The sequence below is a fragment of the Vigna unguiculata genome, chromosome 6 (genome assembly GCF_004118075.2).
Source record: "Vigna unguiculata cultivar IT97K-499-35 chromosome 6, ASM411807v1, whole genome shotgun sequence".
Taxonomy (NCBI): Eukaryota; Viridiplantae; Streptophyta; class Magnoliopsida; order Fabales; family Fabaceae; genus Vigna; species Vigna unguiculata.
This window is the reverse complement of record NC_040284.1, coordinates 20,260,049-20,277,528: the sequence shown is the minus strand read 5'-3', so window position 1 is coordinate 20,277,528 and position 17,480 is coordinate 20,260,049. Positions and strand designations below refer to the sequence as shown.

At 29.9% G+C, this 17,480-nt stretch overlaps 2 protein-coding genes across 7 annotated transcripts; both read right to left on the bottom strand.

Moving 5' to 3' along the window:
* Positions 1-695: 695 nt before the first annotated feature.
* On the bottom strand, positions 696-4,285 carry LOC114187794 (serine/arginine-rich splicing factor SR45a-like). 6 transcript variants are annotated; one of them, XR_003605348.1, is made up of 8 exons: positions 4,130-4,285; positions 3,497-3,519; positions 3,315-3,407; positions 2,509-2,617; positions 2,235-2,384; positions 1,982-2,085; positions 1,695-1,758; positions 1,473-1,559 (listed from the first exon to the last, which is right to left on the bottom strand). XR_003605348.1 is itself a non-coding variant. In XM_028076163.1 (7 exons), exons 2-7 carry the CDS (start codon positions 3,517-3,519, stop codon positions 907-909), a joined length of 1,092 nt encoding a protein of 363 aa, XP_027931964.1. In that variant the 5' UTR covers positions 4,130-4,285; the 3' UTR covers positions 696-906. The 6 variants fall into 6 exon arrangements, 4 of the variants coding, with proteins under 4 accessions (XP_027931964.1, XP_027931966.1, XP_027931965.1 ...); XM_028076163.1 differs by lacking the exon at positions 1,982-2,085 and having other exon boundaries at positions 696-1,559; XM_028076165.1 differs by lacking the exon at positions 1,982-2,085 and having other exon boundaries at positions 696-1,559; positions 2,509-2,614.
* Positions 4,286-14,642: 10,357 nt separating this feature from the next.
* Positions 14,643-15,315, bottom strand: LOC114188500 (sporozoite surface protein 2-like). Its single transcript, XM_028077072.1, has 2 exons — positions 15,273-15,315; positions 14,643-15,124 (listed from the first exon to the last, which is right to left on the bottom strand). The coding sequence occupies exons 1-2, from the start codon at positions 15,313-15,315 to the stop codon at positions 14,643-14,645; spliced, it is 525 nt and encodes a 174-aa protein (XP_027932873.1).
* Between the last annotated feature and the right edge of the window lie 2,165 nt (positions 15,316-17,480).

The window sequence follows — 17,480 nt, the reverse complement described above, 5'->3', positions numbered from 1 at the left end:
AGAAGTAAATTACTTTTATAACATGTTTTATTACAAAATTGTATTATTTTTTATTTTGATAATTATTTTTCATTATAATAATTACATTAATTTTTTTATTTTTTAATTACATTCATTACACTTCTACATCGTAAACATAAGTGAACATTGAGGCTAATAATATCTATAATGAGATTTTAAAAAAACACCATTTGTTTATGAAAATAAAGCTAAAATTTATTCTTCTCTTTTGTTGTCGATAAATTAGGTTAAAGTTTGAGAAAATGCTTAAATATTTGGTGGTCCTACTTTAACACGCGAACATTAATTTTGAGGGAGTGCCTCAAAGGATTATTTCAGCAAAATGATTTGTGACGACCACTAATAATATTTTGAAATTATAGAAACTAGGCTTCATTCCACCTTTTGCTGCTTCTCAAGGGCATTGCAGAGATAAAGGACTTAATTAACTGCTGATTCAGAACAGAGCCAGTATAATAAGACCTAAAACAATGACTGATGATTCAGAATAGAGCGAGTATAATAAGACCTAAAACAATGAGTACCCTATAATAACATCCTGATTAATCGAGCAATCATCTATGTGTGACTCTACGTAAATACTTAGGAAGATCACATCATCTAAGCATCAGAAGAAAAGCCAACACAAAGTTAAAGGAGCAAATGGAAAAATAAAAAATGAAACGACGCCAAGGTACGAAATTAGATGATCTATACTGACAATAACATAATTTTTCAATTCCGTACTACTAGGAATAGGATCATATGGTTTTTAGACAAAGTCATTAACGGAACCCAACGAAAACTTCACCTATAACTACTGCATACATATGTCACCACACTACTACTATTACATTATCTACTACTATAAGCCTAAGATGTTAAGCCGATGGGGAGCATGAAATTTCAAGTTGAAGGAGAGGAAGATCTAGGAGTATTAGACCTGGATACTGATCTTGAACTTGCAACCACACTGGAGGACCTTGACCGATCTTTCGAATATTTGGCACTTCTCTTGGAGCTTCTTGAAGGACTCCTCCTTGGCCTGGGAGACACACTTCGAGAATCTCTCCTCCTTGAAACAGGAGTGGCACTCCGTGAGTAACTCCTCCTTGACCTTCTCCTTGGCCTAGGTGAGGCACTGTGAGAAACAGACCTGTATCGATGCCTTCCATAATAGCGATCATTGGGTGAGGCACTTCGAGAAACAGACCTGTAACGGTTCCTTCTGTAGGAGCGACCATCCGGCCAGTCATAGGGAGAGTATGATCTGTCACGGATGCTGACGGGAGACCTGCTATAAGGAGAGCGAGAGCGAGAATATGACCTGTGTCGATAATGATCATAACGCACATAAGACCTGTACCGGCTGTAGTATGGAGAGTAAGACCTCCTTCTCTGTGAGTAATATGGAGAATAGGATCGCCTCCGCCCATAGTCAGGAGAGTAAGAACGACTCCTACTTCGGTCTGAAGAATAGGGAGACCGACTGTAGCTTCTTCTGTAAGGAGAATAGCTAGGGGAACGACGAGGAGAGTAACTTGGAGAGCGGCGTCGCCCTGTAATTTAATGATAGGTATTACGAAGATAATCGAATAATTAAATAAATTTGAAGATATAACAACTAAATGATAGGTATTAGGAAGATAATCGAAAAAATAAATAAATTTGAAGAGATAACTATGAAAACATACCACGAACAGTTCTCAGCCCTAGATACTTCCCTGGCGTTGGAGTTCGACCACGTCGCCTTCTGGCCTGCAACAAAGACAACCAAAAAATGGCATGAGTATAGGGTATTGCCAGTCACGAATACATAAACAGTAATATCATCAATGTGAAATAAAAAGTATTGCATGTTGGCCCAAAAAGTAGACAAACGGCAATTGTGAAAGGAGAATCATTTGAAGCACAAATTCACAATACATGAGATAATAGGATATAAACTCAAAAAGAGAGAGAGAAATGCAGGGCATACAACCCTAATGATCTGATACTTGGTGGTGTATTTGATTTGTTTGTTTAGTTGTGATTTGATAGTTTGATGAAGAGCTGCTTCGCACAGCTAACCTGCTGCCACAGAAACTTCACATGGAAAGCACAAAACTTTCAAAACTCAGAGGAACTAAAGAACCAATCACCCATATAATTTCTATGCATTGGAGTTGAACAATTTCAAAGCAAATAAGAATCCATGCCACAAAAAATAGAGCAGCATTGCTCAAATACTGTACCTTCTCAACTGTAATAACACGCCCTTCAAGTACAGAGCGATTCAAATGCTTTACACATCGATCAGCCACCTCAACAGTCTCCATCGTCACAAAACCAAACCCACGGGATTCCCTTGTCCAAGGATCAACCACCAGATGTACATCTATCACCTAAAAGGAATAACTTACAAGTAAGAAACAGTAGACAGACAATATTTACATCTCTACGGAATGATAGGCTCTTCTTCATCATCGTTAAACTAACAGCAAGCATATAATGGATTGAAGAGCTTACTTTCCCCTCGGCGGCAAAATGCTTCTCCAGTTCCCTCTTGGTGATCCTAGGAGACAATCCTGTCACATACAGATTGTTTCCTGGATTTTCTGCATCCCTTGATACACTCCTAAATCAGACAACATGAATGCATAATAAGACAACAAATATGAAAAGATTACCAGATGACAATTATTGTTAGAATCACACAATTCGTTATGGAATCAATATGGTGCAGCAAGTTAATGACCGTATTGCCAGAAATCACAAAAGTCTTTTAACCATAATACGAGAATGAACTAATGTAATCCTCTAATCCCTAAATCGATTCCACGTCACCAATATGGATCAAATCACATTATTCAGTAATCTACTGTTTATCCCAATAATTCTCGTCAATAAAAATGAAAGACAAATACGCACATCCATAGATTTTTGGATGAAAAAACAACTGAACGAAGAAAAATTACAGTGACATCTTACTTGATTATCCCATTGCTTTTTACATTTTTATATACAGGGAGTTTACATTATTACAGACAGGGAATTTACAACCCTTCACTCTATATATCATCCTCAAGCGTTGTGTTCCTCCATTATCACACTCATAAAACAAAGCCTTCACATAGTCAGCCACTCCACGGACACACCTACTATTGACTAAAATTCTTGTTTACAGAGGCGATGTGGTTAGGTGCTGTGGAGCCTCAGTTTAAAATATTAAACTGCTGTATATTGAACACCTTACATTAAACATCACTCAAATGATTCTATAATATTATATTCAATGAAAAAATCTTTCTAGAAAATTTAAAGGGGAACCCTACCTTGAACGGCTTCTGGACATGGACCTTGAGAGAGACCTGGACACAGACCTACCATATCGCTTATACGGTAATGGAGAAGGCGAAGGAGAATACCTAAGAAAGGATGAATCAGAAAACCAATAAGCAAACACACAAGCCTCACGAAAAATAATAACTACACTAAAATTGAACCAGAATCTAACCTTGACCTCCGTGAGTAAGACATCTGCAACAATGAGTAACCAAAAAGACAAAAAAATTATAAATCAGTAGTCGCATTGGACAATGGTCAATTCACATAAATATCAGCATCCAAGCATTGACGAGGTATTTTGTACTTTTTCAAAACAATACTTTACCCCACAAACACAAAATTACCAATTTCCACAACCACGGCCACATTCATAAAAAACCATGCAAAACTAATAAATAGCAGCGTGTCCTCGCAACAAATCTTCCAATAAATTTGAAGAATTAAATTGTCAACTAAAATCTCATATTTATACTCAAATCATATTACTTTTAACTTTTATCAACCGAAAACATCACTGATCAAACACATAATTCCACAACAACTTCTTAGCAAATCCCTCCGAAACTAAAAACAAACTATTAAAACTAAATGCAATAATTTCCACAACTCTCCAGCCAATTTAAAAATAAATAAATAGATTCAAGCAACTTGACAAATTAACAACAACGAATTCTAAAGCCGTGAGAAGAACAAAATCAATTTTCGCAAAGGAAATTCACAAAAAGATAATTGAAAAATATTGAAGATGAAAACAATGAACCGTTCGCCATAAATTGAAAAAACGATCAAAATTGAGCTTTACCACGGCAACAGATGAACCTCAAGGACTTGCTTTATTGAAAGAAGGAGAACAACGAATATAAAATTTGTTGGTGACGACACAAAGACAGGTGCGTTTTGAAAACGATGAATGTGGGGGTGAAGATGTTTATATAGAACAAGAGACGTGAGGCTGTGGTTCTTTTGGATGCTTCTGGAGAATCGGACGCGAAAGCGGAATTAAACTCGCTTGAATTCTTCAAAGGCCTTGGGCCATTAAGAATATGTGCCTTTAACTTTTTGCACCCCATATTTTCGTCGTTCACTCTCAATATTATTTAAAATTCCATCTTTATTCTTCTAAATTTATACCACGTAAAAAACTATTAGTTTGTTTCAATGTCACAAAATTGTGAAAGAAATAGTGGTAACAAGAGTGTTTAAGCATTCTTTTTGTGCAACCTTAGAAGATAACATTTTTCAAATACATTTTTTTACAATGAAAATTCTATATTACACACTTCACAACAAGTACGATATGAAAGTTTTAAATTTTTTAATTTATTACAAAATATATCACCCTAATCTTAATTTATTGCAAGATATATATATCACCCAAAGATTAAAAAAAAAACAAAACAAATAGACACAATTAAATTGGTAATGCATACTAAATTTGTGAAGAGAAACTTAAAAAGACAAATTTTAGAAAAGTGAACTTTGAATATAATATTAAGTATTATCTTTCTTTTTTTATCTTTGTCAAAAAATTATAAATTTGATTATTTTAAGTAATTTTTATCATTAATATTATGTCTTTACTAGTAAAAGTGTCATGGGCATCTACTCTTATAATAATAAAAGAATAGACATTAATTGATATATTATTGAAAAATTATCATTAAATTTATAGGCAATACTAATTTGTCAAACACAAGACTGTGCTCCCAAAACCACGTCAAAAATATCAAAGTCAATTATAAAAACACAATATATTTCCTTCAAATTATAAAAAGTTTAAATATTTGATGGAACCACAAAATTTCTGATAATAAATCAATTACTCTTCAAACTCGATGTTACGTTACTTTTGGAGTCGGAGAAGAAGTTCCTTCCCATAAGTAATGAATTCCTCACTTAATAAAAAACTCTTATTCGAAATAAAGAAAGTCCTATAAAACAAATCTCAATAACAATTCACAAAGTTAAAATGGACTTCAGTCAACAAATAAAATTAAACAAAAATATAAGAGGAAAGTATAATTTACTCACATTGAATAACTCAATGAGGAGATGGAATTCTTAAACTTATAACATTTTGAAGATATCATTTCACAAGCCACAAAGAGTGATTAAAAGATTAAAAAAACTATATTTTTTCAAAGATAGCAATGATCATGCGTAATCGAATTGAAAAAATAAATTAATGACAAGTTATTCATTTCATGTGACCAAAAATCATGACTATATATTAAAGTTTACAATCCATTAAATCAATAGTCGTTCAAATACTACTTTCCTATAATTCTTTCATTTATTCAAGTACTTCCTTTCAAAACAAAATTCAAATCTTAATAATTAATTATTGATTTAACAATGCCAAATCCAACTTATATGTATGAAATTCTCCCCATTTAATGTGTTTTTATACTAAAATTTAATCAATCAACATCATCAAAAATATTTGTTACAAATAATTTAAAAAATAAATAAACATAAAATTAATAGTATTTTTAAGAGGTCATCTCGATTTAGATAAAAATTAAATATTTTGGGACATATTATTTTCAATATATAAAAATAGTATTGTCGTTAATAATGACAATTCAGTGGTAGAGTAAATATTTATGTGGTGCTTATACTTTCAATCTTTCTCTATTATGTACTTTCCTACCCTATACTAGCACCAACTTTTACTATATTATTTACTTTTGAAAACATATTAAATAATATATTGTCTTTTCAAATTAATATCAGACCTATCCCAATATTTATATACTCTATATATATTTTTATATATATTTACATTCAAATTTAATAAATAAATTATTTAATCTAACTTGTACGAAAAAAAAAATAACTGCTAATTTACAACAATTGCTAATATATTTTGCAAATATTATCAATAAATAAAATACAAAAAATTGTAATTCTTATTAAAATAATATAATATTGAAGTTTTTTTCATAAACTCAATAAAGTTAAAAGACAACATTAAACTTAAAAAAAAAATAATCTATGATTATATTTTAACTCTTCAATTTGTCTCCTCCCGTCATTTCCGGTCTCGGCCTATACTTACGTATCATATTCTTTCACCACCTTTTCCTTTATTATGTAATTCTAAAATAGATTAAATATTATATTAATCTTTCAAATGAATACAAATTGTACCTCAATATCTATATACTCTATATGTACTTTACTATATATGTTTTTCTATATATTTTCATTCAAATTTAATAAATTATTTATTTAATCTAAAGTTATCATTCACAGGTTAATATTCTTTTTAAAGTATTAATAAATAAAATACAAAATATTTTACTTTTTATTAAAAAAAATATGATATTACACTTTTTATGTATGTGAAAAATTGAACGAGTGTAAGGGTAATTATATCATTCTATACACAAATATAGATATCATTGACAATTAAAAATCAACTATATCTAATTGATAAGACATAGATAGTAAATAAATACAAATCTTATTCAGAAAACTTTAAAGTAGCTTCAAGGATATAAGTAAAAAAAATTTAATAAGTTTGTATTTATGACAAAGATAGTGGACAAGTATAAAAAAACATAAAGAAAATTAATTAATTAATATTGAATAAATTATTTTATACAAACAAAATATGTTATATAATAAATGGTTTTAACTAAAATATTGCTTTCATGGGAATTATCACAATAATTATTCCCTTCAACAAATCCATCGAGTATATATAATATTACAACTTCAAGAATTTTATTAATTTATTTTTTATACAAAAACAAATAATACTGTTGTTATACTTAAATATGATATCATTTTTTTTTTATAATATACCATATTTTCTTATACAAGTTCAAACGTTATTTCATCTAAATCCAATAATCAATGATTTTTAAATTCACAAAAGGTTGTATATATTATTTCATAACATATATTAATGTCCTACAATACTTTAATCCCTCATAAACAAACATAATTTAACATCATCATAAACATAAACCATACACGTATTCTGGAGCAAACATTGTTCCTACCAAAGTATTAGGAGGCAAATAAAAAACACCAAAATAAGAAATCACAAAAAAAAAAAACATATATGGTTCCTTCCAAACAACTTCAACTGAAAACATTTTTTACACCTTGTTAACATTGATCAAATAGTCATATTCTTTGTCAACCTCGATTCTTATAACATCTGCAACAGATAACTTATTCTCTTTGCAAAAGGTTTTCTACCCACAAGTTAGACACGTATATACAAAATGTCAATTGCAACAGATTACGATTAAAATGAACATTCAACTAACAATGAACTCTATCACTACCAACAGTAAGAAAAACTACATCAAAATTAAACAAATTATGAATACACGAAACACAAATGAACAAAATCCAAAACCAATTAAACCAAAATAAACATGGGCTTACCTCATTAGGTTCAAGGAAGGAGATAGAACTCTAGAAGAAATTCTTAAAACGAGAACCCTTACTGTCATATATCTTCTTCCTCACAAAACTCAGAAAACAACTCCAACACAAAGCTACCTAACAATAAAACAAGTTATGAAATGAAGTATGTAATCAAATAGGCCTTTTGTTTTTTACCTATTATTAATGGGTTTGGATTTTTCCACCAAAAATGACTTTTATTCATAAATAACATATGTTATGATTCCTTTCATTGGATATGTATTATTTTTTAAATTCAGTTTTCTATTCAAAAATGTGTAATAATTAACTTTATTTACATATGTGAAAAAGAAATTATTGTTAAATATTTTATAGATTCAAACTTAAGTTCAATACATCAAATAAAAATAAATAAATTTAATTTTAGAATTTTTATTCTAATTTTTACGAATACTTTAATATTAAAAATATTATTGAATAATTATTTTACGAAGAAAATATATATATTTCAGTCAACATATTTATTGTTTAACTTCATTTTTTATCTGTTTATTACTAATTATTAATAAACTTTTCTTCTTCAAGTCTTTATTTATTAATTAAAATTATATGCTTATAAATTAAAAAAAATGAAAAAATAATTACCATTTGAAAAAAAAAATTATATTTATTTTTACTGAAACTTAATAACAATATAAATAATAAAAAACCTACCCGTGCGGATCTACATCATGTCTCATACTATTTTATTACTTAAAATGTTTAAAAGTGTGACTTAAGTTTGGATCGAAACATATTCGAAAAATACTTAAAAACGTTTAAAAATAGTAGCATAAGTTAAAATTGCAATATATTCAAGAATTATCTACTGAAATGGAAATATATCCAAGGACTAATTAAAAAGGTTTAAAAGCGTCACAACAACTCAAATTAAAATGAATTTAAAACTACCTAAAAGTGTTTGAAAACACCACAATAATGCAGATTGAAATACATCTAATAAATGCTTAAAAACGTCTAAAAAAGCTCACATGAAAAATAATGTGAGAACTATTTAAATGTGTTTATGCTTAGTGCATAATTACTAAGCTCGGATAACAGCACATGTAACATCTTTAAAATTATACCAAATAGTATTTTGCGTATATTAACACTTAAAATTTTATAATACATTACTTTTCATATATATTATATCTGGTCTAATAAATTATGAATATATAAATATAAAGATTGTAAATATTTAGAGAATTAAAATTAATTAAATATTTACAATTAAAAGAATTATAATAAAAATATTATTATAAAATAATATATTTCAAATAATAAAATAAATTATACTATTTATAATTATGTATAAACTACGATAAAATGATTTTTTTAGTTTTATATATAATTATAGTGAAGTGAAAGGGGAAAATCCACGTAATAATCCAAAATACTCTAATAATAAATAAATAAGTTTGCACATAATTTTAGTAAAATTTAGTTAAGACGACAGTAGTAGTAGTAATCATTACTTTGGATTTTATAAATAAGATAAGGGGTGAAGGTATGGGTGGGGAAAAAAAAAAAAAAGAAAGAATTAACAGTGTGAATTCTTTCATTATAAGAAAGTACATAGTGAGGATACATAGTAGCAATGAAGAAAAAAAATATTTATTATTTTATTTTATTTTATTTGTTTATACTTATTTATATTTCTATATCTATTTTAGGTGTATATCTATTTTAAGTCAGGTGTTCTTAACTTAATTCTAATTTATATATTTACTTTTCGTTCTTTTTTATTTATTAATATTTATTTTCAGTTGTGCATGGATTTTATTTATTCAATTTATATTTACTCTCAATTATTTATTTATATTTATCTCTACATATTGGTCTTTTTTATTTATATATATTTTTAGCTATACATTGATCCTATCTATTTATTTATACAATTAATTTAATATCAAAATAAAACTTATGATAAATAAGGATTTGGTTATTGTAGTTGGAGATATGACCTTAGAGATTTAAATAAGTAGTTATTACTCAATATGAGATGTTATTATGTTACTTTGTTGGTCATGATGAGACTCATTTATTCTTAATAGTCACAACAAAATTAATCAAAATATTTAAAAAGTATGATAAAAATCCAAGTTTTATTGATTTGAAAGAGTTTTTATTTTATTTTATTGAGATATGTTATATTTTTATGTGATATTTGTCCCACTTCCTTATTTTATTACACAATACGAACAACAAGATTTTATAATGTCATCATAGATGATTGCTCCTAACATGTTCAACCCCTTATTTGCCGACATTGCGCCAGTTTTTCCAGGAAATGTATAACAAACAAATGCAGTAAATAATTTTGTGACATTTCAGGAAACAATAAATTATACTATTACCTTCCTCCATGCTCTAAATGCACTTGTTACTATAGAATGACAAATTGGAATTACTTTTTTATTTATCCTCAATAGTTCAAGTGAATCTTATCCATAACATTTTTCTTCCATAATACTCTTTCATCTTCGTCTGTGTGTGTGTTTACATTTATATATATTACAAATCCTCGAACTCTTATGTTGTGTTTGGATCCCGCATGAGTACTCTTCATGCAGATGGAAAGTGACTTGAAAACGCGTTTGGATTTGCTTGTTTCCGTTGATTTAGGAGTGTGGATTTGTAGGTGAGTTGTAAAATTTGACACTTTATAAAATGAAGAGATGTGCAAGAAAAACTAGATCATCATATTAAAATTATTTTATTATCTCTCTCTTTTAATAATTTAATTTACTTATATTTATTATATTTATTAGTTTCTTTTTTCTGGTAAACTTATGTAGGAAAGATGCCTGATTATACACCCTGTATAGGTTCCTATATATTACATGCATATAATAATTAGTATTATATAATAAAATATATATTAATTATATAGATATTGATAAAACCGCATATTATATTATATTATATATATATATATATAATTTTAATTTTAATTATATAATAATAATAATTAGTATTATTATTCAAATAAATATTTTTGTAAATGAATTAATTATATAAAATAAAATAAATTTAAATAAATGTGGAGATATAAATTAAATACTCTATATTATAAATTATTTTAAGTTATCATTGAGAATGATAATAATAATAATAATTTATTTTAAGTCATTAATGATATCAATAAATTATATTTTTCTAATTTTAAATAACATTTTTAATTTTATTTTAATACCATTTATTTTACATTAAAGGGTAAAATGATAATCATATAATTTACTCTGTCAAAAATTATAATTTATTAAATTTTATCAATCACATCATACATAAACTTTCATAAATTTTTCACTTATATCCATTCAAATCATATAATCTTTCTCTTAATCCAAACAACTCCATCTTTACTTACAAATAAACGCAAATTCAATCTCTCAAATTCACACCCCCATCCAAATACAACATTAGTAACTTTAACATTGAGAAGTCATTTTAGGTGGTTCTTCATATGTTTATATTTTTAAAACTTCAAGTTTTCTCATAAAGAGACAATAACTTGACTCTCAGAGGGTCTCATACTCACATTTTAAAAACATTTTGATAAATTTGAATAAAAACAATAACAACAAAATATATATATATATATATATATATATATATATATATTAAAAATGATTTATTACGTAAATATAAAAGACATTTTCATTTATTAGCAATTATAATTATTTTTAGCAATCCTATTTCATATAAGTTAATAAGAGATATTTTAACCAAAGTTAACATAATAGATATTAAACTACTATTTTCTCTTAAAAATGCCACATAAACTTGTGAAGGAATAATTAGGCCCCTCTCCTTATTTGTTCTGCCTCCACTGTACCCTCTCTCCTCATTTCTTCTTCCTCCGTTGGTCTCTCTCCTTACTCTTCTTCTTCCACCCACAAGAATGTCGTAAATAAAGATATGAAGCAAATAATGCATATCAAAATTCATTATTCATTTATAGTGAAACAAACATATTTATAAGCAAAAATTATCGTAAACAAATAAGAAATATTTTAACATACAACAGGACCAATTGAATCTAACTTAAACATTAATATGATTTTGCAAGGAGGTGAAATAAACAAATATTTGTGTTTTATCTAATAATATTTTTATCTAATAATACATTGGTGTTTTATTTTTGTTTTTTTTAATTTGACTAATAAAAGTTTAGCTAAATTGGTTTCTAAAATTTAGCTACCAAATATTTTAGTTACAAAATTGGTTTCTAAAATCTTGGTAACAAATGTTTAGTAACCAACCTCCTGTAGCTAAATTTTAGAAATAAATAAAATTTATAAACCAATATAATTTTTTATTTGTAATAGTAATTATTTTAGTAATCAATAATTTTTTATTTTATAAATTAGTCATTATAGTGACTAATAATTTTTTATTACTAAATTGGTTGTTAATAATGTATTTTTTAGTGTTGCAAATCTCAACCCCTCAAAGACACATTTAGGCTCTTATTTATTTTCTTGTCTTCTTTTGTTCTCTCATTCTCTTTTATTATTTTAAGTACTCTTCATCTGGTATTCTGGTTTAATTGATACTCAATCTTGAATATTTAAGAATGTGGGAGTGGAGATAATTTTACCTAATTACTTTGACAAAAATAAAAAAAAAATGTTTGAAAGTGAATCTAACCCAATTTTCAAAGGAAAAAAATTTATTTGTGATGGTTTTTCACTTAATGATATTTAATAGTACTCTAAATATGAAAAATAGAGAATATGTCATTGTACGTGGATGACATACTAACGATTGATATATGCAATGAGATAGTTTCTAAAACTAAGTTAGTTTTAGATTTTTTTTTAAATATAAGTTGTTTCTAGTTTCTTTTATTCGGTCAGCAAAAAAGTTGTTTCTATGTGAAGTCAATGTGATTTTAGAAGTTACAATCATAAGGAAGAAGGGAGATAGTATATCATTATCCTAAAACAATACATGATAAACTTCTTAGGAACTTTATAAATCATGACTTAAATCAAGTGAATATCCCTTATGATGCTAACTCTTAATTTAAAAAAAAAATATAGGAGAATTATTTTTCTCAACCTCAATATGCCGAGATAATTGAGAGTTTACTGCTTTTGATGAATGTTTCTGGATCAGATATTGCTTATGCAGTAGATAGATTGAAAATATACACTTACTATTCTAATTATGAATATTGATCAGACTTATGAGATACTTAAGAGATTCAATGGATTGGACCATTGAATGTAATGGATTTCGGTCAGACAAACAATGATTGGTAGACCAACAACGAAATATAAGTTTGTTGCCCTTAAAATGGCTGCAGTGCGAAGTCATAATGGAATTTTGCAAATCCTCTGACAAAACCTTGGGAAGAAATATGATTATAGAAACATCGAGGGAAATGAGACATAAGTCATTTGAAACAAATAAGTGATGGTAACATAACCTTTGTGATCGTACATCCCATGAATAAGGTTCATATGGGTAAAAACAAGTCACTTGTCAGTTTTATGGTGTATGTAAAAGCGGTAGAGACTAAATTATTAAGAGGTTAAACTTTGTAATTAAAATTCCATGAGATGTAAGAATTCTAGTTTAAACAAAGTTCTTAATGATTTTCATATCCCTTTCGGGCGATGTATGATTTGTAATGTACACTTGATGAAATCACCTTTATAAGTGTCGAGTGGGGCCGCTTGTATGAGATCTTGACACGATCTTTAGAACACTCGTGAATACCGGACACACACATGGCCTATTAAGTGCAACACAACGATAACAACAAGGATTGTGAGTGTGTTTTGGGATTGATAAACCACTAGCACACAACAAGTGTCTCGGTTCATATAGCTCGCTATACAAACTACATGTGTTAAGTTTATCAATCTATGAATGATTCATATAGCTTGTTATACCAACTTTGATGCATTACATATAATATGTGACCCAAGATTTTATTTCATTATTTCTATCTCATACTGTTCTGCAATATGTGGGGGATTGTCGTAAAAACAATGTTTTTAATTGTTATTACAATATGAAAGTTGTGGCAGCCATTTCGACTTAGCCATCATTGTTGCAACGATTTTGATTTGGTATTTACAACAATATTTTGACCGTTGGTGACTGTTACAAATCTCAACCCATCTCCCTACCTATAAATAGGTGTCTTACATATTCTTCCTCCAAATACACCTTTACCTTGTGTTTGGATGGAGCATTTCAACAATGCTTAGAAATTGAAATGCTTTGTATTTGAATTACTTGTAATTAAATTCCATTCATTTTTTAAACAATTTGTTTGGATAAGGAAATTAAAATACCTTACATTTCAATTTCTTGTTTGAAAAAAAATTGAATTTATTGTGAGATAAAATTTAATTTTAACAATATTTATTTTAGGCTTAATTATGTTTTGAGTTCATGATAAATTTAGAAACATGCTCGACAACCCAAATGGGCCGGAGTGACCCAACTACCCAACCAGATTGGTTAGACACGACGACCCACCCGAGTTGGACCGATTGGGAAACCCAGACAGGCTAGGTTGACCCGATGATCTAGAGCCTTGACGGCCCATACTGGATGATTGTGCCGTCAAGTTCTTCAATATGGCATGGTCCAACCCGTCTAGGTCATTGGCCCCATGCTCTAGACGGGTCCGACGACCCGAACGAACCCGACAATCAAGACGGGCCTGACAACTTGGACGAGCCTGACGATCCATACAGGGTCGAATACCCGAACAAGGCCGATGACCCGGACGTATCCGATAACCCGGACGAACCCGACGACCCAGACGGATCCAAAGACATGGACGGTCCCAACGATGGGACCGTCCGGATAGTCTGGCCCGTACGAGTCATCGGGTCTGTCTGGATCGTCAGGACCATTTAGGTCATTTGGCCCGTATGGATCGTCCGAACCGACGATTTGGAAGGGCCCGTCCGGGTCATCGTTCCCGTTTGGGTTGTCGGGCCTATTTGTGTTGTCGGGTTCGTCCAGGTCGTCGAGCCCGTTCGCGTCATCCTACAAGTTTGGGTTGTTGGGCTGTCCGTGTCCTCGGACTCATTCGGGTCGTCAAAATCGTCAATGTCGTCAGGCCCGTCTAGATCGTCAGGTCCATTCGGGTCGTCGGGCCCGTTCGAGTTGTCAGGCTCGTCCGGGTTGTTGGGCCCATTCGGGATGTCGGGCTCGTCTGGGTCATTGGGCCTGTCTGGATAGTCGGGCCTGTTTGGGTCATCGAACATGTTTGTTTCATCGGGCCCATCCAGATCGTTGGGCTCGTCTGGATAGTTTGCCCTGTTTGAGTCGTTGGGCCTGTCCGGGTCGTCGGACCTGTCCTGGTCGTTGGACCCGTCCGAGTCGTCGGACCCTGGTCGTTGGACCCGTCTGAGTCATCGGACCCATTCGGGTCGTTTAGGGTCATCGGGTCTGCCCGACACATCTAAGTCTTCGAGCCCGCCCGCATATCTAGGTCGTCTGGCCCCTCCGGCCCGTGTGGATTGTCAAGTCCGCCCGACCTGGTTGGGTCATCAAGCCCGCTTCACCCGTCTGGGTCGTCATACCCGTTTGAGAACTCTACCAAAGAGTCTATAATGTGAGGTTGAGTGAGAAGAATTTCAAATTCTACCTATTTTGAGGGTATTTGAATTTCTACTAATTTAGCTAAATGAAATCCTTCAAAAAAATGCTTGCATTTGAAATGCTTTTTAATTTCTCTATCCAAACAAAGCATTTCATTACAAAGAAATCTAAATTCTTAAAAAAATGAATTGCTTCATTAAAATACTGTATCCAAACACACTCTTAGGCTCTTATTTTTTCTCTTTTCTTCTTTTGTTCTCTTATTCCCTTTGATTATTTTAAGTGCTATTTGTTTGTTTGTCCGATATCCTGAGCTTATTGATACTTTATAAAAAGTTTATCTTGCTAGATTTTAAAATCCTCATAATATCCGAGATGTTCCTATTATACTATGGGGGATTTTTGCATACATAACGGATAAATCCTTTAGGGTAGTGATCATTCACGTATTAGAAAATCATTATAATTTATGTTTTATGCACAAAAGTCGACACTATTTTCACCTCAAAGCTCGTAAAATAATGTGTTGTTAAGTCTTATTTATTGTATATTGTTTATCTTCTCATTTGTACTTAATTTGACATTGATTCAAATTGATATTTTAATTCATAACAATATCCTTATACATGACTATCTTCAATTGATACACTTTCTTTAAGGAGAAACATTTATAACAAGTCTATTATTGATAATTCTTAGGGTTAAGTATGTTTTTAGTCCCTGAACTTTGATCCAAAATTGGATTTCATCCTTGTCTGAAACTTCAATATATTTTGGTCCCTAAACTTTAAAAATGAATAAATATAGTCCTTTTAAACTCAATTACGTTAACTTTTTTTGAAGTGTCGAACATATTTATCGGTAGATATTGAACCAGGAATGTGTCAAATAGTATAAAAAACTCCAATACTAGTATGAAAAGCGTTTGACACATCAAAAAAAGTTATCATAATTCGGTTAAAAGAACTATATTCATTCATTTTTAAAATTTAGGGACCAAAATATATCAAAGTTTCAGACATGGGCGAATTCCAATTTTGAGTCAAAATTCGGGGACTAAAAACATACTTAACCTTAATTCTTAAGTGTATTGTTTGTTCAAAATTCAAATTTTACACCAAGTAAAAATAAAAAAAAAATAAAAATTTAAGCACCGTATGATAAATATTACCTCTCATGCAATTTTTTTTTATTCACACATTTTTTTATCATCATTGGATATATCTTACTATACTCATAATTACTATAAAATCTCATAGCCATACAACATCCGTATTCAATTTTAAGCATGTTGCAATTTTATCTCGGTTTGTTTTTATAATTAAGTAACTTTTTAATATATAAAATATTTTAATGTTAACTAACTACATCATTGATGTAATGGGATGAAATTAAAACAAAGCCTCAAATTAAAATTTTAATTTACTAAATACTCAATAAATATTTTACTAAAAAGATTAAACTTGTTTTTAAGTCTAATCTAAATAAGACTTAATTATGATTAAGTTATCCGAAAAACTTGGAAATTTTTAAGTCAATGATCTATTGAGTAGAGTTGTCAAAATGGGTAACCCGATCCGACCTGGCTCGACCCACCACGGGTTGGTCATTTAGTGAGCTAACCCAACCTGGTTCACTAATCAGCGAGCCAAACAAATTTCAACCCGACCCCGTCCACCGCGGGTTGGTGGGTTAAACGGGTTGGCTAAAAAAATATATATATAATTTTTTGAGTCAAAACTATATTATAATTGTAATTAAAATCTAAATAAACTTTAATACAATCCAAATACAAACAAAAATCACAAAAATACAAATTATCTGTGTTGGCTAAAAAGAATAACCTAACATGACCCAAATACAAGGCCTAACTTAACAAAAAATACTAAAATACTTGTGTGACCCTTTATTTGCGGGTTGGTGAGCCAACCCAGCTCACCACAGGTTCAAACTGGGTGAGCTGGGTTCTAGGTGAGCCGAGTCAAAAATCAACCCGTATTGAAATTTGTAAAAAAATTTCAACCCAACCCGAACCCGTGGTGAGCCGGTTGGTTAGCGAGTTCCAACCCATTTTGACAGCTCTACCGTTGAGTAACTAATAAATTTAAAATTTGTAATTATTTAGTGATTATTACTTTATCATG